The 25,013-nt window shown below is 40.9% G+C and overlaps 1 protein-coding gene across 2 annotated transcripts in view; it reads left to right on the forward strand.

The window, feature by feature from the left end:
* LOC128690653 (uncharacterized) overlaps window positions 1–25,013 on the forward strand; it is a 71,373-nt gene that overhangs the window by 37,916 nt on the left and 8,444 nt on the right. For both annotated transcript variants that reach the window (XM_053779390.2, XM_070089583.1), the window contains exons 4-6: window positions 1,241–3,496; window positions 4,944–5,112; window positions 18,116–18,314. In XM_053779390.2, the coding sequence (XP_053635365.1) occupies window positions 1,241–3,496; window positions 4,944–5,112; window positions 18,116–18,314 (2,624 nt within the window). The remainder of the gene's footprint in view (window positions 1–1,240; window positions 3,497–4,943; window positions 5,113–18,115; window positions 18,315–25,013) is intronic.

Raw genomic sequence — 25,013 nt, forward strand, 5'->3', positions numbered from 1 at the left:
TTTCCCATAAATAGAATAAAATTTTATCATTCAGATATTTTTAAAGCAATAAACTTGAAAAAATAATTTTTTTTGTGTGTGTTCCTCGACTCGCGATGTTACGTTCCGGTGACCCCATTGTAAGTTGAAAATATCTTGTCGAATATGAAGGGATTGAGGGAAACCGGCAGGCCAGACTTGAGTCCTGGAGATGGGAAGTACATTGTCTGAACTCTGAAGGACGGGTGGACGGTGATGGAGTGAATGATGATGAAAGTTTCTTTTTTGGGCCACCCTGCCTTGGTGGGAAACTGCCGATGTGTTAATAAAAACAAATACTGTATAAACATTTAAAAATATACTAGAAATGTTATAAATGGTGCAAAGGTGACATTAAAGAAATATCTAAAGTTGGTTGACACAAACCCACTACCAGTGTAGTACGCTCCTCACTCAACGACCAATTCTCTTATGAGCTACCCTTAGGAACGGAACCTGTCACTAAGTGAGGAGAGGCTGTATAAGGCCAGTAGAAGCATAAGGTTTGCATACCACTAAATGCACTTCAAGCCAAGCGATTCATTACATGCCAAGAGTAAATTTACATTATCTCTATTTTTCTGTTTTTTTTTTTTTTTTTTTTTTAATTACCTTTCAGGAGTGCAGAGTGGGAGTAGTGTTGCAAGAACAGGCTAGTCTCTGGGCTTTAACATTAATTCTCTCTGCATTGTCATGGTGTTCCTTTGTGAACATAATATTCATTTATAGATATTTCTCCATGGGCAAGTGGAGAAGAATGCTTCCTCTGTAAGCCAGGCATGTCATAAGAGGCAACTAAAATGCCGGGATCAAAGTGCTAGTAACCCCTTCTCCTGTATAAATTACTAAATGTAAAAAGAAAAACTCTCATTTCTTTTTGGGGTCGCCTTGGATCACTCTGCCTTGGATCACTCTGCCTCGGTGGGAGACAGCCAGTGTGTTAAGAAAAATGTTTACTGAGAGTACATGTAAATAATTGCAGTACTTTGTTAACCAAGATGTGCAGAATTCTTCGACAAAAATGAAATGTTCGGTCATTGGCTCTTTAGTATACAATATTTGAAGATTTTGCATTGAATATCCTGCTTTGAATATAGAAAACAAACTCATTAATTAGTAGTTAATTTTGGTGCAGTATAGAAAAAGATATCTTTTTACTGATTACATGTAATAGTTGGACTTTGATGTAATGTATATAACAGTGTGATCATTTCATCTGCAGGCTGGGAGCAGCGTGAGCAGTGGGACAAGTGAAGTGTGGCTGGGGTCTCTGGATGGTGATCCAGCTGGCCTGGAGGTTCTACCAGAGCTGTGGCCTCACTCTGAGAGTCCCACATCACTCCATCATAGTCCACCACCCTCACACCACAGCCCCTCCTCCTCCCATCACAGTCCTACGCCGAGTCACCATAGTCCAACAGTCTCCTGTCATAGTCCAATACCCACCCACCAGAGTCCGACCTCACAGCATCATCATCTCCCACCCCAGGACATAGACATTGGTGGTCCTGCTGTGCCCGTTATAGGTCAAGACTCGGAGAGGCACTCCTCATCCCCAAGAGACAACCCCAAGGAAGCTTTTTCATCTGTGATACCACTTCACCCTAGTGCCCTAAGTCCTCATACCAGCCCTCTGCGGCCAGGAGTTGAGCAGTCTGGAAAGAACAGACAAAAGTGTGTAATAACTGTGAACTCTGTCCCAAGTAATGATAAATTATATAGTGGACGAGTTTTTACAGAATTTTGTGCAAATGATGAGGCATTTTATGATAAAAGATTTTATATAAAAGACACTCAAGCATTGTTAAAAGAGAATTATAGTTTAAATGGTATGTTAAGAAAATCTAAAGAAACAGACAATCTATCAAGTACAGGTAACAGTGATTTAGAATGCATGGCTAGAGAAGGCTGTGTTTGGATTGACAAGTTTGCTACATTATTTGTAAAGCAGGTTATAGAAGAAGCCCTTTCAGTGAGCTCCTCTATTGGTTGGTCTATAAAGTGCTCGGGCCAGTGTCAGCGTGAACAGTGTCGGGAAGATTATCAGAGAAAAGAGAGCAGTTGGTGGACTGTGGGAGGAGGCAGAGGTAATCGTAAGTCCAGCATCCCACTTTTGGGTTTGTCTTGTGGGAGTCCTGGTTTGTGTTGGACTCCAGAGCTACCGTACAGTCCCTCACACCGACCACACTCCCGATCATCTTTGGGCTCCAGCCTTTCCTTCTCCCATGACTCGCTGGTAAGTTCTGGTCCTCGCATGGACGACTCTCACCTCATCACCGGCGCTGTGTCACACGATGCCTTGCTCTTTCCTACTTCCAAAACCTCCCACAGTGATGTGAGTGACATATATAATGTGCCACTGGATGGAGATATCTATGCAGTGCCAGTAGATGTAGTAAAGCCTAATAAGGAGGGGCAAATATTACACCCAAAAGCCATTATGCATCAACCCAAAAAGAGACATCATAGGAGACATGCTAAGAACACTACTAGTGCTAGTGTGTTAAGTGATAACAGTTCAAAAAAAGTTAGTAACTCTGATCATATTAGTGGCAGCAGACAATTTAAGGAAAGTAGTGTAACCAGAAGCAGACAGCATTCTGGTCAGTCAGTTGCTTCTGTCAGTGGTGACTTGCTGAGAGTGAGTAAACGTCACAGTGTACCCAGTAACATTGGCTGTGCTCTCAGCATGACTCCTAAACATGGTGCAAGTAAGGAAAATCATGAACCTATTCATATGACTCTGGAGGAAGTTCGAAAATCTTTCCATGAGTCAGATGATACTATAAACTGTAATAAGACTAATAGGGTTCAGCAGAATCATAAAGTTGTTCATGAACAGTCTAAAATATGCAGAATAATTCCTTTTACGTCGATGAAGTCATGTAAAAGAAAAGATAGTTCAGAAAACCGTCTTGAGGATAATCGTAAGAAAGGCAGAAGTATATCTAGTAATATTCGTAATACTCTAATTACCATATTTGGCCTCAAGAAAGGAACTAAATCCAGTGGCACAAGATTGAAAAGTGGGAGCTGTGTGGATGCTGCAACTCAGGGATTTTCAGAAATTGCAGGCAATGGAACCACTAACCTTGTCTGCTCCCCCGCCTCAGGTCCGCAACCCAACCATACAACCAACCATGCAACAACCACCATCACCAGAAACAATCACAATCAGCAGAACCACCACAGTAACCACCGCCACTCTAATGGCGTTAACACCGGCTTGTTATCATGCCTGGGGAATCTTAGGACAGAAACAGAGGAGCAACCCATTACAACAACTAATGTGCCACAGCAGATTGCAGCTCCATCTAGGTCTCCAGCCATTGTAACAAACAGAGCGTTGCCTCCTCTGCCTTTGCCGTCTGCTGAAGAGGAGGATACTACTGCCAAAACCACAGAAACTGAGGCTGGTGGAGAACGCAGAGAAGAAGAGGGCTGTGATTTTGCTTCAATAATTGAAAAAGTAAAAGATGTAAGTACAGTAGTATTCACCAATTTCTTTGTTGAACAGATGTTAGTGACTGTTTATGAACGGACTTCACCTATGCTTGATATTTTGAAATAACTGGGAGTAGAACAACTCTCAAAACAGATACAGGTTTAACACAAATGAACATTTTTAAATTTAAAAGCTACCTTTTGTGTGTGTGTGTGAAGGGGTGCATGTGTATATGTGTGCATGTTTACCTGTATATAATTGCAAAGGTCGAGTCTTGGCTCCTGACTGCGCCTCTTCACTGGTCACTATTAGGTTCAGTCTTGCCTGGCTTCAAGAGCCTTATCGTACCTCCTCTTACAGCTATGTGTGGATCCTGTCTCTATCACTTCATTTCCCAGGTACCTTTGAGTTCCAAGAGTTTGTTCTACTCCCAGAGCCCAGCCTTGGGCCAGGCTCATCTGGTGCTTGCCTGGTCAACAGGCTGTTTCTGCTGGTCGCCTGCTGACCCACATGTCCATCACAGCTTGGTTGATCTGGCACCTGGTGAAGATACTAGTCTAGTTTCCTCTTGAAGACTTCTACAATTGTCCCAGCTGTGTTTCCGATGTCTTGTGGTTATATGTTGAATAGTCTGGGACTACAGATGTTGATATGGTGTTCCCTTATTGTGACCACTGCACCCCCACCTTTTCATTGGATTTATTTTGCACTTTCTCTCATATCTCTCATTCCAATTTCTGACCACTTTATTGGGCAGTTGAAACAGGTGAATGGGCAGTTTCTTGTACTCAGTCGACAGAATAGTAGTAAGTAAATTAGTAAGTTTATTCAGGTATACACAAATACAGTTACATAGATTATCATACATAGCAGCTTATGTGCAGAGAACCTGGGAAAACACAAGAAGTTAGACAAAGTGACATATTTCTATCGAGGTCCTTAAAGACCATCATGTAGTTGATGGGTTTTAACGCATAATAAACCAGGTAGCCATTTTGTATAACAAACCAGAAACAAGAACAGATCTTGCAAGAACCCTTGCAAGATCTGTTTTTGCAAGAGTTGCACTGAAGAGAAGATTCAGTCCAACGCTTGTATAAACCTTGCTGAATTTAAACAGCACTACAAAAGGAATACTAGTGAAATAGCTATGAGTTTGGTAGACTGGAACAATGGAATGGGCCAAAAATAGGGCGTAAATTGGGTAATCTGGCAAAGTCACTAATCTGGCACCCTGCAGGTCCCGTTGATGCTGGATTTGTGATGGCCAACCTGTAATGGGTTTCTAAAATCTTAATTTAAATTTGAAGGTAATTATGAAAATGCAATTAAATTTCAAGGTCAAAACTTCAATTTTGCAAAATATGTATAGTATTTAATTGCTGTTCCCCTTTCCTTTTCATTTCAATACAATATATATAAATTAGTTGATGAAACTGGCATTTGCACTTGTTGCCACTAACCTAAATCTTTGTTACAGTGTGGCTGGTACTGGGGTCCAATCAGTGGGGAAGCAGCTGAGAAAGTGTTGGCCAATGAACCAGATGGATCCTTCATAGTAAGAGATTCCTCCGATCACCATTATATCTTCTCTCTTACCTTTAAGCTTAATGGTTTTATTCGGCACGTCAGAATTGAGCATGATCAAGGTAAGACTTCCCATTTGCTCTTTGACGAACTTATCTGATTTCTCATTTCCTCTTGAGAACTTCCTTAGTATCAGGCTATAACAAGAATTTAAATGTGCAATTGCAAATAAAAATAAAAGACGGGTTGATATACAGGAATAATTAACCCGTCTTGCTTTCACTGGTTTGGTAATCAACTTTCATATACAGACACTTTATATTTAACTGTCTTCACTAGACATAAGTTGAGTTTCACTTGTTTACAGATGTGGCTGAGTTGGGTGTGATAAAGAAATTGTTTGGTATTTCATTGAGGATGTATTAAGCTACCTCTCTATTTTTCACTTATAATTATTAACATAGTTGACCCATGAAAAAAAAGATTTAGGCTTATTTAGTGTCAGGCACCATGTCTCTCTAAACACTGCTCTCCTCTGGCTAATATTGACATTGTTAAGAAAGAAGAATTAGAAAGAAGCTGTGGTTCTAACAGATTTCCACCAAATTTTGCTGTTAAAATTATTATAGCTTCTATGAAAAACTTTCCATTCTAATTTCGGAAGCAGTAAACTAAATAACATCTTCTCGTCTATAAGATCAAACCTGTCCAGCAAAATATCAAACTCCCATGTCCTAGTTACAGTTTGTATATCGGTGGAATTCAGTTCCGAGATGGTGAATTAGACACATGCGCAACATCTGGGTGTTTTTTACTTGTAGACGTTTCTCCCTCTAGTGGCTTTATCAATACCGTAAATGAACATGTTAGAAATATTTACAGAAAATAATGAAAGATGAGGTAATGGGTCCCTCAGCCTAGGAATAGGTGATGAGCACTGTAGGCTCCTAGGCTGAGGTACCCATTGCCTCAATACATATACATGTACGTATTGATAAAGCCATTGGATGGCAAACCGTCTACAAGTAAAAATACCCAGATGTTGCACGTGTCTAATTCATCAAGCTAAAGATTGCCTCACTGAAAAAAATGCAGGGAAAGAAGGCCAATATACCACTGTTTGTATACAGTATAACTCAGCTGCATTTTTCAGCAAACCTGTAGAAACTTAAACTTTTCCAAACATATTTAAGCTAGAAAGGGTTATGCCAATCTACAAAAGTTGCCATTATTATCTAAATATTGAAAAATACATAAACAAATGTACACATTCATAACTAAACATAATATTCTTCAATCTTGCCAGTTTGGTTTCAGGTCACTAAAAATATGAATGATACAACAATAAACAAAGTGTGACTCAGACTATATGTCTAGACATGAATGAATATCCATTTGGCTTCTTTTTTGATCTGAGAAAAACTTTTGATACAGTAAACCACAACATTCTGATGCTTATACTAGAATTAGAAACCATAATCTCACATACAGAAAGTCCTTCCTTAACCCTTTCACTGTTTCCCACATAAATCTACATCATTGACACCAGCGTTACTCAAGTAGATTTATGTTGTAAGCACAGTGACCTCAGATGTACCGTGAGTGGTAAATTTTACCCGGACATGAGAGGGGTTCTGCAGTGAATGTGCACAGTTAAACATTCTGCTCCCACAGTACATGACGGGAAAAGCAAATCTCTGACCTTGTATTTGCTGTACATAGCAACTTTGAGGCATTTTCTAGGGTGCTTTTTATGGTTTTACTGATCATTTCTTGTATCAGTTGATACAGTAGCAGAGAGAATTTGGATAATTTTAGACTGGAAGTGACTTGAAATAGGGTTCAAAGTGGCAGAAATATTAAATTTTTAGCGATTTTCCCGAAGGGTAGGGCCCCCCTCCCCTAGTAGGGCTACCCCTCCCCTAGTAGGGCTTCCCCTCCCCAGCCCCCTCCCCTAGTCTGTGTTTTTGGGTATTATTAGGTCTGTTTTAATTATTGGGATGCCCTACCTAAACTAACAGCAGTCATTCTTGGTTATACAGTATTTTATTAATTCAAGAAACAGAGTAAAACTTCGATGTTTTTGTGCAGTGGATTCAAAATGGAGGGCAAGTATTACATAGGAGAGGTCATGGGATGTGATTAATGAACAGAGGGAAGGTTGCTTTAGTAGCTGGAATACCTATCATGTTTATTTTAGATTTTGTTTGTAAATTGGAATGTTTTGAATTTTGTGTAAAATTATTCAAATTACTGACCTCTATGAACATTATATGGTAGCTCTGATACATGAATGGCAGTTTCTCATGCTTGATTGATAGAATGAAGGCATACTAATGAAATAACTAGGAACTGGGTTGACTTGACCATTGGACTTGGCTTAAAGTAGGACTTAAATTAGACAAACTATCAAATTTGTGCCTGCATAATGCTGTAGGCTTTCCACCAAATTTCACATTTTTTGGTGTTATTACCTTCAGAAAAAGATTCTTTACAATTTCAGAAGCATTTTTATTTTCTTTAATCGTGACACTCAACATTGTTTCGGTGGTCACAGCAACAAAAGGGCTACTGACAGACACCAACATAAACTATTATTGACATATTTCAGCTTGGCTGGGATACTAGAGGGATGGGTTTGACTCTCACACATCAACTATGAGGTAAAAGTGTTTGGCAAGATAACATCCACTTGTGGTGTCGGACCCTCTTAAAAATCTGCCCTACTGGCAGCATAAAGTGTATAACACTACTTCATCAATTCATCATTGTAGGGTAGAAGCAGGGCAGCATCCTAGGCTCTGTTATTTCTCATCTACATTAGTGACCTACCTATTGTCTCCTGAGAACTTGAATTTTGTTTGCAGGTGACACAACTGTTTTCATCTCTTATTCACTGGTTGTCCTCAGCAACACTGTTAATGATGAGCTCTTTACTATATCTACTTAGAAGATAACCAGCAAAATTTTTATTATTATTATTATTATCACACTGGCTGATTCCCACCAAGGCAGGGTGGCCTGAAAAAGAAAAACTTTCACCATCATTCACTCCATCACTGTCTTGCCAGAAGGGTGCTTTACACTACAGTTTTTAAACTGCAACATTAACACCCCTCCTTCAGAGTGCAGGCACTGTACTTCCCATCTCCAGGACTCAAGTCCGGCCTGCCGGTTTCCCTGAACCCCTTCATAAATGTTACTTTGCTCATACTCCAACAGCATGTCAAGTATTAAAAACCATTTGTCTCCATTCGCTCCTATCAAACACGCTCACGCATGCCTGCTGGAAGTCCAAGCCCCTCGCACACAAAACCTCCTTTACCCCCTCCCTCCAACCTTTCCTAGGCCGACCCCTACCCCGCCTTCCTTCCACTACAGACTGATACACTCTTGAAGTCACTCTGTTTCGCTCCATTCTCTCTACATGTCCGAACCACCTCAACAACCCTTCCTCAGCCCTCTGGACAACAGTTTTGGTAATCCCGCACCTCCTCCTAACTTCCAAACTACGAATTCTCTGCATTATATTCACACCACACATTGCCCTCAGACATGACATCTCCACTGCCTCCAGCCTTCTCCTCGCTGCAACATTCATCACCCATGCTTCACACCCATATAAGAGCGTTGGTAAAACTATACTCTCATACATTCCCCTCTTTGCCTCCAAGGACAAATTTCTTTGTCTCCACAGACTCCTAAGTGCACCACTCACCCTTTTCCCCTCATCAATTCTATGATTCACCTCATCTTTCATAGACCCATCCGCTGACACGTCCACTCCCAAATATCTGAATACATTCACCTCCTCTATACTCTCTCCCTCCAATCTGATATCCAATCTTTCATCACCTAATCTTTTTATCCTCATAACCTTACTCTTTCCTGTATTCACTTTTAATTTTCTTCTTTTGCACACCCTACCAAATTCATCCACCAATCTCTGCAACTTCTCTTCAGAATCTCCCAAGAGCACAGTGTCATCAGCAAAGAGCAACTGTGACAACCCCCACTTTGTGTGATTCTTTATCTTTTAACTCCACGCCTTTTGCCAAGACCCTCGCATTTACTTCTCTTACAACCCCATCTATAAATATATTAAACAACCATGGTGACATCACACATCCTTGTCTAAGGCCTACTTTTACTGGGAAATAACTTGAGCCTCACTATCCTCGTAAAAACTCTTCACTGCTTTCAGTAACCTACCTCCTACACCATACACCTGCAACATTGCCCCCCTATCCACCCTGTCATACGCTTTTTCCAAATCCATAAATGCCACAAAGACTTCTTAAGCCTTATCTAAATACTGTTCACTTGTATGTTTCACTGTAAACACCTGGTCCACACACCCCCTACCTTTCCTAAAGCCTCCTTGTTCATCTGCTATCCTATTCTCCGTCTTACTCTTAATTCTTTCAATAATAACTCTACCATACACTTTACCAGGTATACTCAACAGACTTATCCCCCTATAATTTTTGCACTCTCTTTTGTCCCCTTTGCCTTTATACAAAGGAACTATGCATGCTCTCTGCCAATCCCTAGGTACCTTACCCTCTTCCATACATTTATTAAATAATTGCACCAACCACTCCAAAACTATATCCCCACCTGCTTTTAACATTTCTATCTTTATCCCATCAATCCCGGCTGCCTTACCCCCTTTCATTTTACCTACTGCCTCACGAACTTCCCCCACACTCACAACTGGCTCTTCCTCACTCCTACAAGATGTTATTCCTCCTTGCCCTATACATGAAATCACAGCTTCCCTATCTTCATCAACATTTAACAATTCCTCAAAATATTCCCTCCATCTTCCCAATACCTCTAATTCTCCATTTAATAACTCTCCTCTTCTATTTTTAACTGACAAATCCATTTGTTCTCTAGGCTTCCTTAACTTGTTAATCTCACTCCAAAACTTTTTCTTATTTTCAACAAAATTTGTTGATAACATCTCACCCACTCTCTCATTTGCTCTCTTTTTACATTGCTTCACCACTCTCTTAACCTCTCTTTTTCTCCATATACTCTTCCCTCCTTGCATCACTTCTACTTTGTAAAAACTTCTCATATGCTAACTTTTTCTCCCTTACTGCTCTCTTTACATCATCATTCCACCAATCGCTCCTCTTCCCTCCTGCACCCACTTTCCTGTAACCACAAACTTCTGCTGAACACTCTAACACTACATTATAATTATAAGCAAAATTATAAGTTACTATTCATAAGACCTTATGCAGTAAGATCACAGGAAACAGGTGATATCACAGTATACAAAACTACAGTGAAAAAATAGTGAAATTGCAAGTGCTTCTGTGATTTCTCAAATTATTTCTTGATAACATGAGAAATCACAAAAGCACTTGGAATTTCACTTATTTTTTTTCACTGTGATTATTTTGCATAAGAATAAAGATAATAAAGATAAAAATAATGCAACTACTTAAAAAGAAGCTAAGAGGGGAAATTTTTAAGGATACTCCTTGACAGTAGCTAAAAGCAACATTTATATCCAGCACATATCTTAAGAAATTTTCTAAAACAGTGGGTATTCTTTTAAAAATATGTTACTGTGTAACACAGACATTACTCACTTTTAACTGCTCTAATCTACCCTTACCTCATCTATGCATATGTGCATGAGGAGCTATGTAAACAAATTACTGACCTAAAACTCACTCTGTGATCACTTAGTCAGCTTCCAGACAACACGCATCTACTATTTGACAGTTTAAGTACATATATCGAATGTACGAAACATCTACTATTTCTCTATTCTCCAGTTCTTAAATCAAAACTTGTCAATAAAAGTTTGCATTTTATTTTTTATTTTTTTTTATTAACACATCGGCCGATTCCCACCAAGGCAAGGTGGTCCGAAAAAGAAACTTTCATCGTCATTCACTCCATCACTGTCTTGCCAGAGGCGTGCTTACACTACAGTTATAAAACTGCAACATTAACACCCCTCCTTCAGAATGCAGACACTGTACTTCCCATCTCCAGGACTCAAGTTCGGCCTGCCGGTTTTCCTGAACCCCTTCATAAATGTTACTTTGCTCACACTCCAACAGCACATCAAGTATTAAAAACCATTTGTCTCCATTCACTCCTGTCAAATACGCTCACGCATGCTTGCTGGAGGTCCAAGCCCCTCGCACACAAAACCTCCTTTACCCCTTCCCTCCAACCTTTCCTAGGCCGACCCCTACCCCGCCTTCCCTCCACTACAGATTTATACACTCGAAGTCATTCTGTTTTGTTCCATTCTCTCTACATGTCCGAACCACCTCAACAACTCCTCTGGATAATAGTTTTGGTAATTCCAAACCTCCTCCTAATCTCCAAACTACGGATTCTCTGCATTATATTCACACCACACATTGCCCTCAGACATGACATCTCCACTGCCTCCAGCCTTCTCCATGTTGCAACATTCACCACCCATGCTTTGCACCCATGTAAAGTAAAGTTTATTTCTTTGTAAAGGTTACAATGTGTAATTACAATTTTGATTTGCTAAGTACAAATATAGCCACTATCATGCTGAGGTATTTTGGGCAAACTAATCCTAATACATAGTAACTAATTAAAACTAAATAAGATAATAGTACATAGTAACTATACTACTTAAAACTAGACAAGAAGTAGTGGTTAACTGTTTTCCAATCTTATTTAAACTTAATACAAGTGAGAGGTAGTAAGGTGGAGTAGGGTTCAGTAAAATAATTTTGAAATTGCACACAAAATCTACCTTACAAGTAATGGTGCAGGTGGTAATATTTTATGGATTGGCAGAATTAAAAGCCAGGAGGTCACATAATAAAACTAATTAGCAGATGTTTTGGCTGATTTGGTTAACATTGAGAGATAAGATGATTTTATGGATTGGCAGAATTAAGTTTAACTATACTCTCACACATTCCCCTCATTGCTTCCATGGACAAAGTTCTTTGTCTCCACAGACTCCTCAGTGGACCACTCGCTTTTTTCCCCTTGTCACTTCTATGAGTCGCCTCATCTTTCATAGACCCATCTGCTGACACATCCACTCCTAAATGCATTCATCTACGTACTCTCTCCCTCCAGTCTGATATCCAATCTTTCATTACCTATTTTTTTCTTATCATCATCACCTGACTCTTTCCTATATTCACTTTAATTTTTTTTTCTTTTACATACCCTACCAAACTCATCCACTAACCTCTGCAACTTCTCTTCAGAATCTCCCAAAAGCACAGTGTCATCAGCAAAGAGCAGTTGTGACAACTCCCAGTTTGTGTTAGATTCTTTATCTTTTAAACCCCACACCTCTTGCCAGCACCCAAGGATTTACTTCTCTTATAACCCCATTTATAAATGTATTGAACAACCATGGTGACATCACACCATACGAGATATGATGTAAGATGTAATGACAGTAGTTTGTTGGATTATGTGTTTGTGAATAAAAGGTTGATGGGTAGACTTCAGGATGTGCATGTTTATAGAGAGGCAACAGATATATCAGATCATTTTTTAGTTGTAGCTATAGTGAGAGTAAAAGGTAGATGGGGTACTCGGAGAATGGTATTAGAAAGTGAGAGAGAGGTGAAGGTTTATAAATTAAAGGAGAAGGCAGTTAGGGTAAAATATAAGCAACAGTGGGTATAAAGATGGGCTAGTGAGAGTGTAGGCAATGAGGTTTAAGAGGTATGGAGTAGATTTAAGAATGCACTGTGAGTGTTCAGCAGAAGATTGTGCATATAGGAGGGTGGGTGCCAGAGGGAAGAGGAGCAATTGGTGGAATGATGAGGTAGAGGCATATGAGAGGTTTTTACAAAGTAGAAGTGATATACAGAGGGAGGAGTATATGGAGAGAGAGAGAAAAAAAGAGAAGATAGAGGTGAAGATGAAAGGAGGGCAAATGAGATGCTGTCGACAAATTTTGCTGAGAATAAGAAAAAGTTTTGAAGTGAGACTGATAAGTTGAGAGAGCCTAGGGGACAGTTGGATTTGACAGTTAAAAATAGAAGAGGAGAGTTATTAGATGGGGAGTTGGAGGTATTGGGAAAATGGAGGGAATATTTTGAGGAACTGTTAAATGTTGACAAAGATAGGGAAGCTGTGATTCCATGCATTGGCCAGGAGTGAAGAAAAGCCAGATGTGAGTATGGAGGGAGGTACACAGGGGCAAATCTACTTAAAACTGTCTGTTCTTTGAAAAGAGGTTGTGAAGGGGGCCCCCATAACAGTTCAAGCTTCAGGGCCCCCAAAAATGTAGGTTTTCCACTGGAGGTACATGAAGCTGTAGGTAGAATGAAAGGTAAAGCAATTGGTATTCATGGAATCAAGACAGAAATGTTAAAAGCAAGTGGGTATATAGGTTTGGAATGGTTGGTGCTTTTATTTAATAAATGTATGAAAGATGGGAAGGTACCTAGGGATTAGCAGAGAGCATTCATAATTCCTTGGTGTAAAGGCAGATGGGACAAGAGAGTGTAAGAATTATAGGGAAATAAGCCTGTTGGAGTATACCTGGTAAAGTGTATGGTTGAGTTATTATTGAAAGAATTATGAGTGAGAGAGCAGGACTGTAGATGAACAAAGAGGCTTTAGGAAGGGTAGGGGATGTGTAGACCAAATATTCAAAGTGAAACATATAAGTGAACATTATTTAGAAGAGGGTAAAGAAGTTTTCGTTGCATTTATGGATTTGAAAAAGGCATATGACAGGGTGGATAGTAAAGCAATGTGACAGATACTACAAGTGTGTGGAATAGGTGGTAGGTTACTGAAAGCAGTGAACAATTTTTATGAGGATAGGCTCAGGTTAGGGTATGTAGGAGAGAGATTATTTCCCAGTAAAAGTAGGCCTTATACAGAGATGTGTGATGTTACCATGGTGGTTCAGTATATTTATAGACGAGGTAAGGGAAGTGAATACTTGGGTGTTGAGAAGAGGTGTGGGATTGAAAGATAAGGAATCTAACACAGTGGGAGCTGTCACAGTTGCTCTTTGCTGATGATGCTGTGCTTTTGGGAGATTCTGAAGAGAAGTTGCACGCATGCGTGCATCAGAGTTAGCAGATTTGGCCCGATACTTCAGAAGACAACTGGACATACCCACTATGGACAAAATGAGGAATTACAGACTTTTGTTCATTTTTTCTGATAATTAGAGCATTTGTCCTGCCAATTTTTTGTCCAAAATTGCCGTAATCTGTTAATGAAAGATTTTACTGGGTGTTTTGTTGCTAAAAATTATCATTACATTAATCCCTTTAGGATTCCAAGGCTCAGATACTCTCTTCTGGAATGGTTCTAGAGCCTACTCAGTGAACATAAAGGTGTTCACTTTGCCTCTAACTAACAAGGGGGAGTCACTGTCATTCTCTAGTAACAAATCAGATACTAGTACAAACCCCACCTCAAGGAAAATATGGAGATAAGATGTGATGCTGTGTAATTCCAGACGGGAGCAGGCGGTTTCCAATCTTAAGTTGGAATAATGACTACTTAGACTTGCTTCAAAAAATCATATACATACAAAAAACTTAGATAAGGTAAAAATCATATGATTGAAAAGGTCTTAGAATGGGCCCACAATAACATTCTTGAAGCACATCCAAATCCCCCAATATTTCTGTGTTGAAACATTAAAGGGTTTACAGTCTTATTGTCAGACATCTTAATCACATATTATTATTTGAATTATAAATTATAATTTATTTCAGCATGATACAATGTTTGTACAGAGATGGGTGACATTTAGTTGTACATGCAGAAAGACCTTAGATATGTGCAATGTTTCAGGCAAGCTAAGCCTGACTTAAGACTTCAATGGCAATAATAAATTAATTGTTTATATACAAGGACATAAAGGGTTTATAAGCAGTAAAACTTCACTTGCATAATGTCAAGTGGTTTTAACCCTTTGACTGTTTCAGGCCCCTTTCTGAAACTGTCATTCTATGTCGCTAAATTTTTGAAAAAAAAAAAAAATTCTTATGAAATGATAGACAATCTTTTCCCGATGGTAATGGCACCAAAAGTTCGAAATTTGGTCGAAAACTCATGGAATTATGCTCCCACGAAGTTAGCGGTCTCGGCGACATATGCGTATCAGCAATTTCGCCGACTTTGAGCCCTATTTTCAGCCAATTCCGTTGTTCCAGTTGACCAAACTCATAGCTATTTCTTTAGAACTCCATTTTATCTATCAGCTGAGTACAAGAAACCTCCCATTTACTAATTTGGACTACCCAATATGGTGGTCAGAAATTGGCAATTTGGCCAATTTCACGCAAACTAAAAAAGATGCCAATTTCAAAATAGGGTCCAGAATAAACAAGGTAGACATTCTTGGCACTAAAATAACATATCCTCTGTTCATTAGTCATATCTCTAGGCCCCTCTTATATTATTATTGCTTTCTATTTTGATTTTTTATTCATACAAAAACATACAAAATTTACTGTTATGCAGACTACTGCATTATTGTAAAAATGGTATAAATAATATCAGTGCACTAGTGAAAGAATATTAGACTCCCCAGTTGACGTGTATTGGACGTGTGGTGTGATTTGTTTACTCCTGAACATTGGTAAAAATCAAACATTTCCGCTACTTTGAGCTCAGTTTCAAGGTTGTTTTCATCGTCAAAGTAATGAAAATCATCTCTATTTCTGTAATATGTTTTCCATTTTATCACCTAAGACCATGAAAACGCAAATACATCGATAAGTACTATACGAAAATACACCTCAAAGTCAGCGTTTTAATCCAAAAAAACAACCAGTTTTTTTTTTTCTCATTACGCACTGTGTGCTGCAGGATTTTTTTTATGTGATGCACACTGACCACACAGACCCATTCTGTCAAATGTGGGCCTACCAGCTTTCTCCCGCTTGATTTGAAGCCGCTAGAATTTCCAAGCCCCTCGCACACAAAACCTCCTTTACCCCCTCCCTCCAACCCTTCCTAGGCCGACCCCTACCCCGCCTTCCTTCCACTACAGACTGATACACTCTTGAAGTCATTCTGTTTCGCTCCATTCTCTCTACATGTCCGAACCACCTCAACAACCCTTCCTCAGCCCTCTGGACAACAGTTTTGGTAATCCCGCACCTCCTCCTAACTTCCAAACTACGAATTCTCTGCATTATATTCACACCACACATTGCCCTCAGACATGACATCTCCACTGCCTCCAGCCTTCTCCTCGCTGCAACATTCATCACCCACGCTTCACACCCATATAAGAGCGTTGGTAAAACTATACTCTCATACATTCCCCTCTTTGCCTCCAAGGACAAAGTTCTTTGTCTCCACAGACTCCTAAGTGCACCACTCACTCTTTTTCCCTCATCAATTCTATGATTCACCTCATCTTTCATAGACCCATCCGCTGACACGTCCACTCCCAAATATCTGAATACATTCACCTCCTCCATACTCTCTCCCTCCAATCTGATATTCAATCTTTCATCACCTAATCTTTTTGTTATCCTCATAACCTTACTCTTTCCTGTATTCACCTTTAATTTTCTTCTTTTGCACACCCTACCAAATTCATCCACCAATCTCTGCAACTTCTCTTCAGAATCTCCCAAGAGCACAGTGTCATCAGCAAAGAGCAGCTGTGACAACTCCCACTTTGTGTGTGATTCTTTGTCTTTTAACTCCACGCCTCTTGCCAAGACCCTCGCATTTACTTCTCTTACAACCCCATCTATAAATATATTAAACAACCACGGTGACATCACACATCCTTGTCTAAGGCCTACCTTTACTGGGAAAAAATTTCCTTCTTTCCTACATACTCTAACTTGAGCCTCACTATCCTCGTAAAAACTCTTCACTGCTTTCAGTAACCTACCTCCTACACCATACACTTGCAACATCTGCCACATTGCCCCCCTATCCACCCTGTCATATGCCTTTTCCAAATCCATAAATGCCACAAAGACCTCTTTAGCCTTATCTAAATACTGTTCACTTATATGTTTCACTGTAAACACCTGGTCCACACACCCCCTACCTTTCCTAAAGCCTCCTTGTTCATCTGCTATCCTATTCTCCGTCTTACTCTTAATTCTTTCAATTATAACTCTACCATACACTTTACCAGGTACACTCAACAGACTTATCCCCCTATAATTTTTGCACTCTCTTTTATCCCCTTTGCCTTTATACAAAGGAACTATGCATGCTCTCTGCCAATCCCTAGGTACCTTACCCTCTTCCATACATTTATTAAATAATTGCACCAACCACTCCAAAACTATATCCCCACCTGCTTTTAACATTTCTATCTTTATCCCATCAATCCCGGCTGCCTTACCCCCTTTCATTTTGCCTACTGCCTCACGAACTTCCCCCACACTCACAACTGGCTCTTCCTCACTCCTACAAGATGTTATTCCTCCTTGCCCTATACACGAAATCACAGCTTCCCTATCTTCATCAACATTTAACAATTCCTCAAAATATTCCTTCCATCTTCCCAATACCTCTAACTCTCCATTTAATAACTCTCCTCTCCTATTTTTAACTGACAAATCCATTTGTTCTCTAGGCTTTCTTAACTTGTTAATCTCACTCCAAAACTTTTTCTTATTTTCAACAAAATTTGTTGATAACATCTCACCCACTCTCTCATTTGCTCTCTTTTTACATTGCTTCACCACTCTCTTAACTTCTCTCTTTTTCTCCATATACTCTTCCCTCCTTGCATCACTTCTACTTTGTAAAAACTTCTCATATGCTAACTTTTTCTCCCTTACTACTCTCTTTACATCATCACTCCACCAATCGCTCCTCTTCCCTCCTGCACCCACTTTCCTGTAACCACAAACTTCTGCTGAACACTCTAACACTACATTTTTAAACCTACCCCATTGAGTATATATATTGAGTATATATACGTCTGAAACACTGGCTCGTAAGACGTATATATATGACCAAAACAGTCAGAGAGTTGAATTCTCCCATAAATGCTTCTCATTACCAGGAGTTTTTTCAAAATGTATGAAATAAACGTTGCATAATTTTTTAAAATATGTACGTTTTGAAAAAAAAATACTTATTGGTAATATCACAAATACTATAAATTTCTGTATTCTACAGGTAATTTTAGTTTTGGTGGGTTTACGAAGTTTAAAAGTCAGACCATTGTGGAGTTCATAGAGAATGCTGTGGAACATTCTCGCAGTGGTCGCTACTTGTTCTTCTTGCATCGTCGACCCGTGCTGGGACCCATGAGGGTTCAGCTCCTTCACCCTGTGTCGCGGTTTAAGCACATTCAGAGTCTTCAGCATCTTTGTCGGTATGTATTTTTATATTGTACTGTATATACCCCGAGTATAACCCGAATCTGTATATACCCAAGTATGACGTGACTGTATATACCCAAGTACAGTGGACCCCCAGTTAACGATATTTTTTCACTCCAGAAGTATGTCCAGGTGCCAGTACTGACCGAATTTGTTCCCATAAGGAATATTGTGAAGTAGATTAGTCCATTTCAGACCCCCAAACATACACGTACAAACGCACTTACATAAATACACTTACATAATTGGTCGCATTCGGAGGTGATCGTTATGCGGGGGTCCACTGTATAACCGAACTTTGTGTATAGGTTGACTCCTGGTATTTTGCCCCCAGATCCTTAATTTTCATTAAGCAGACTATGTCCTCTTAATGAAAATTAAGCAGACTGTCTGCTTAATTGAAATGTTCAGTGTAACAGTTTTCAGTAAATAGAACCCCCCCTCTCCCTCATTAGTCTGTTTTATTGTACTTTTCCTGTACTTGTCATCATGATCTCGTGTTGACACCTTCACTGCCAACAACACACTGCCTAACTCTTCCCTTCTGAATGCAGTGTTTATGTTGTATCAATTTGACAAGTTTCAACATAAGAACATAAGAAAGGAGGAGCACTGCAGCAGGCCTGTTGGCCCATACTAGGCAGGTCCTTTACAATCCATCCCACTAACAAAACATTTGCCCAACCCAATTTTCAATGCTCCCCAAGAAATAAGGTCTGATAACTCTATCCACTCATTTGCAAGTCCCACTCAAATCCAACCCCTCCCACTCATATATTTATCCAACCTAAATTTGAAGCTACCTAAAGTCCCAGCCTCAATAACCCAACTAGGTAGACTGTTCCACTCATCAACTACCCTATTTCCAAACCAATACTTTCCTATGTCCTTTCTAAATCTAAACTTGTCTAATTTAAATCCATTACTGCGGGTAAAGCATAAATCCTTTCACTCTGGATTTCATCATCATTTGTGCAGCAGTATATCTCAACATGTAACATGTATGTGTGCTCCTTGACTTACGATGGGACTACATTCCAACAAACCCATCGTAAGTCAAAAGTATTGTAAGTCAAATATGATATGATAAATACAGGAAGGCCCCACATATATAGCAGGTTAGGTTCCAGGTTTCCACTATAAACGAAAATTCCCATAAAGCGAATTGCCCTTTTTTTTCACTTTTAACCCCTTAATTGTCCAAACATTGATTTACATTCTTACTGCTAGTGCTCTAAACGTAGATTTTTTTTTTTTATCAAACCGCCCATATCCCATCGAAGCAGGGTGACCTAAAAAGAAAAACGAAAGTTTCTCTTTTTAACTTTAGTAATGTATACAAGAGAAGAGGTTACACAAGAGAAGAGGTTACTAGCCCCTTGCTCCCAGCATTTTAGTCGCCTCATATGACACGCATGACTTAGAGGAAGAATTCTGTTCCACTTCCCCATGGAGATAAGAGGAAATAAACAAGAACAAGAACTAGTAAGAAAATAGAAGAAAACCCAGAGGGGTGTATATATATATGCTTGTACATGTATGTGTGGTGTTACCAAAGTGTAAGTAGAAGTAGTAAGACGTACCTGAAATCTTCCATGTTTATGAGACAGAAAAAAGACACCAGCAATCCTACCATCATGTAAAACAATTACAGACTCTCATTTTACACTCACTTGGCAGGACAGTAGTACCTCCCTGGGTGGTTGCTGTCTACCAACCTACTACCTACCTAAACGTAAATCAGTGTTTTATTTTTCCTGTCTCCAAATTTGGCACAATTGGCCTGAGATGCCTTGTCAGTATAGGTTAGGTCTTAACAATCAGTGTGCACAGTATTAAAATCTGGGACCACTTAGTACCACCTTGTGGGAACACCAGTTCAGTTGAGCACTAGCTAGAGCAAACAGCGTGGCAAACACCAGGGATTCACTGATGTCATGTCACTCCCCTTTAAAAAGGAAAGTGATATTGGCCTAGAGTTTAGTGGCTGTGAGATGGATGTGGTCACAAGTGGTCAAGGAATATCAAAATCCTCAATAATAACCCATGTGCAACATTTGTGCCACATCCTTTCAGTTCTGATACCACTGGTAGTGTCATCCTGCCAGAATGTCCTATAACCTATGCCTTAAGTAAAGAGAAACGATTCTGGAATGTATAATATGTATTTGGCAGGCTGGGTGGCTGGCTGGCTGGCTGGCTGGCTGGCTGGCTGGCTGGCCAATTGGCTGGCTGGCTGGCCAATTGGCTGGCTGGCTGGCCAATTGGCTGGCTGGCTGGCCAATTGGCTGACTGGCTGGCTAATTGGCTGGCTGGCTAATTGGCTGGCTGGCTAATTGGCTGGCTGGCTAATTGGCTGGCTAATTGGCTGGCTGGCTGGCTAATTGGCTGGCTGGCTGGCTGGCTGGCTGGCTAATTGGCTGGCTGGCTAATTGGCTGGCTGGCTGGCTAATTGGCTGGCTGGCTGGCTAATTGGCTGGCTGGCTGGCTAATTGGCTGGCTGGCTGGCTAATTGGCTGGCTGGCTGGCTGGCTAATTGGCTGGCTGGCTAATTGGCTGGCTGGCTGGCTAATTGGCTGACTGGCTGGCTAATTGGCTGGCTGGCTAATTGGCTGGCTGGCTGGCTAATTGGCTGGCTGGCTGGCTGGCCAATTGGCTGTCTCTATCTCACAGATACACATAAGTACATAGTGTAAATTACCTAGGATAACCCCAAAAGTCCGACAAGGTGCTATACTGCGCTTATAGATATAATGCATAAACATGATTGGCAAGTAGTACACATTTCCACTTGTTCAGGAATCAAACGTAACAATTCTGCAACGTGTGAAATACCTGTTGGCTCATAAGCGGCTCTCTTTGAGACAGAGAGACAGGCAGACAGATAGCAGAGGAAGATAAACAGAGCTAGACAGACAGACAGATAGCAGAGGAAGATAAACAGAGCTAGACACAGACATAGATATAGATGGACAGATAGATTTTTTTTTTCCCAACAAACTGGCCATATCCCACCAAGGCAGGGTGGCCCAAAAGTAAAATGAAAGTTTCTCTTATTAAATTTAGTAATATATACAGGAGAAGAGGTTACTAGCCCCTTGCTCCTGGCATTTTAGTCGCTGCCTCTTACAACACGCATGGCTTATGGAGGAAGACCTCTTCAAGGGGGGCTCCTTGGCGTGGTGAAGAGGCTCTTGGTCTGAGGAATTAGACCTGTCGGTCTCCTTCCTCAGACCGAACCTAATTACCCTCCAATCCCCCATTCCCTATCCCATCCTCCCCTTTTTCCTTTCCTCCTCCTCCTCCCCACCCCTCCCTTTTGCCCTTCCTTTTTGGCCTTTGGGTGTTTTTTTTTTTTTTTTTACCCACAGGCACGCTAGTTCCTAGGTAGGGGAAAGGGTACCGGGGTCCATCCCATTCCGTTGAGGTTCTTGGCGGTGGCGTAGTTTGCCGTGGAATCTGGATTGCCTGGGGATGTCCCGATCCCTCTCCTGTATCCCGGAGGGTGGCTTTGGGTGTCTCTCGGGCGACGGGTGTATCTCTGGAAGCCACCTTTCTAATTCCGGGGGTGGTGGCTGAAGGAGGTATGCTTTGTGGCGGATTTCTGGCCGCCCTCTCTTTTGTCCACCGAGGTAGCTCGGCAGATGTGAGGTTGCTATCCTGGATTGCCGGTTTACTGGCATGATGGGTGGGTTCCCATTTTTGCACCCACCTCTTGGTTACCTCTCAAATCACCCCTGTATCAATTCTTTTGCTGTCCTTGGCTCGGCGTCCCTACTCCCGCCTCAGTCTGTTTTTCCCTTCGTGTTCTCTCTCCAAGCCTCGTAGCGGGGGATCTGTTGAACCTCCCCCCAATCGTCCTCTCTTCTCAAAGTCAAAAGGTCCGTCAACACCTCCTCCATTTTCCCCACCTCCTTTTTTACCTTCCCTGTCTCTGCCTGGTTCTCCCCCTCTCCTGGCTCTGTTACAAGTGTGGGTTCACCCTCCTCTGTCTGTCCTTCCTCCTGTTTCCCAAGTTTCTTCTTTCTGCCACCTCCCAGGTTTCTGCCTCTTCTGCCCCCTTTCCCATGTTTCCATTTCCCCTCCACCCCCCCCCCTACCTTGGTGGGCCCAATACAGTTCAATTTTTTCTCATCCTCCCCTACCTTTCCCCATGGTGGACCCTCAACCAGCATTTTAATTTTTCCCTGGGGCTCATCGTTAGTCAAAATAATCGTTAGTAAAGTTAATTTTCCCCATGAAATGCAATAAAATTTTTCCCATTAAAGACCCCCAAAAAAGTATTGAAAAAAAAAAATTTTCCACTAAATTTTAATACCCAAACTAAGATTACTCTTTGACACTTCCTTTATTAAAAGTCTGGTGATTGATGGATGGGAGGGGGGGGAGGCGTTATCTTCTTACTTTTTTGAAAAATCCCCTTAGCACTTGGGGCGCAAGTTTTTTCGGGGGTTACTTCCCTTGTTCTTTTAATCCCATAGGACCGCGGAGTCACTGGACTTTTCACAACATATCTTCCATAGGGCCTGTACCCTTTTCCCTTTTTTCCTAAATGTTCCAGCTTGTCAGTGTCAGGTTCCCAAACACCTTGCAGCTTTCGGGTGATTATCATCCTAGTTTTCACTTTAACCCAATTCCAGATTTTTAATCTTAAATAGGCAACTTTTTAATTTCTCTCCCCCTCCTCAAACAGTTTCCTTGGTCTGCCTCTTGCTGTTAAAGATGATCGGACTCATCGTGGTTGGTTTTACTGTCCTCCACCAAACTCTTACATCCTATAACCTCCCCCCAAGGATTTCCCCCTGACTGGTTCCTCCGGCATAGGATTCTCGGGGTTAAACCTAAAACCCCTTAAAACCCCTTTTCTCCCATTCTCCCGGGTTTTTCCAAAAGGGGTTCAATGTCCTCTTGTCACTTCCTCCCAACCTTACCTTAATGTTTAAAAATTGAGGATGGTAAAATGATTTTTCCAAAACTTTTAGTCAGTTGGTTTCTGGGGTCCTCAAAGCACCTTTCAAACATGCTTTTGTGTACAGTTTCTTGAATTTAAAAATCCTCTTTTGGGGCTCGGAAAAAATGTTTAGAGGCAAAACCCCCTTTAATAAGCTCTGTCCCAAAAAAGTCGCTCTGAAAATCTGTGGATGAAGGGCATTTCTAATCCCAAAAGGGGCCCAAGGTCTTTTCTTTTCAATTAGGTAATTTTCACATTGGGGCAAATGCAGGTGTAACGTCAAAAAACCCCCAAAACCCCTTACTTTTCCCCCAACCCCATCCCTTTAGGACTTGTTTTCCTGAACACTCTGGGGTTTCAGGTGATACAAAAAAAGTTTCCCTTTAATCACCACTAGCATTCCCCTAAAAAATAAGCCTGTCTTTCGGCTTATGCCCTGGGAGTGCCTTTCCTCCTGATTTGCCCGTCCTGTTGGCTTTTTCTTAAAACAGGCCTTTTTCTCACAATTAAACACTTTTCGGTTTCATCCTTCACTGTCTTGTACCCCTTGAAGTCCTCCCAATTTTTTCAGCGCTTTGTGGTCAACTGGCACCTCACCTGTTTTTCCCCTTTGAATCCCACTCCTTTTAAAATCTCCCCCCCCTTTGCGGTTAAATTCCTCCATCATGTTGTGGTTTTTAATTAAATGTCATCAATTTCCCTTTTTTTCACATATGATGCTGGAGAGATGCTTCTCCTGCTATCTGTTTCTCTTTTATCCACACCAATAACAGTCTCTCAACATCTTGGAAATTCGGTCTCAGTTTAAAACTTTTTCCCCTTTCGAACACCCCCTTATTGCTTTTCTTACAATGTACATGGTTGTTGGGTTTTTGCCCCTGACCACTCAAATCCCTCCACTTTCATATTTATCAATGTCTCTTTCTCTCCATAGTAATTCTCCCCTTTTGCTGTAGGGTTGCCTAAACTCTCGGGGGGCCCCTGGTAACTTATTTTCGGGTGCAGTCACTAAAGGCTGTGAAAATTTGAAATGTTCCAGTTTTTGTTTGGGGCCGCGGTGGTACGGTTTTTAACCGGGCCCAAAGGACAAGGGGCCCCTCAGGCAAATGGGCGTTGGTGCAGGCAGCCGGGGGGGTTTTAAAAGCTATCGAGCAAAATTTTGCGTTTAAAAATCGCAAATCAGATTTTCGTTTCGATGAAATTTCGCTGGTTAGGCCCACTGTATTTTTTCCCCATACGCGTCTCTAATTCTAAAACCCAAGCAATCTCTGAAATATTAAAACCAAACCATCAAGGAACAAATCCACCCCCACTCCTCCTCTCCCCTCTCCCCTTTGCCTCCTTTTTTCCCGCGCCGTTCCTTCATGGGGCGTTTCCCTCCCTCCCCATTGAATTTTTCTAATCCCTCTAGCCCTAGGAACCCTTACCTCGTTTCGGTATTTTTATCATTGCCAATCGGGCCCTTTTAGTGGAATATCCCGGCCTCAGGGTAATGGGTGAGCTTCAGATGTTACTCTCCCAGTTTTTTTTTGTTTCACAGAACAAAAATTCTCTGTTTCTCTCCCCCATCTCAGGCTATAATTTTTATTCTTAACCCTTTTTTCTGATGGGATTTTAATGAAAGTCCCCTTTTTCCCCTCCCCTATTTCCGTTCCATCAGCTATTTGTTATCCAGCTGCATTACACACCCTATCCATTGCTTTGGTATCGCTCTGTTCTTATTCTCTCCTTCTGGGCATTA

This window comes from Cherax quadricarinatus, chromosome 29 (assembly GCF_038502225.1).
Source record: "Cherax quadricarinatus isolate ZL_2023a chromosome 29, ASM3850222v1, whole genome shotgun sequence".
Classification (NCBI taxonomy): Eukaryota; Metazoa; Arthropoda; class Malacostraca; order Decapoda; family Parastacidae; genus Cherax; species Cherax quadricarinatus.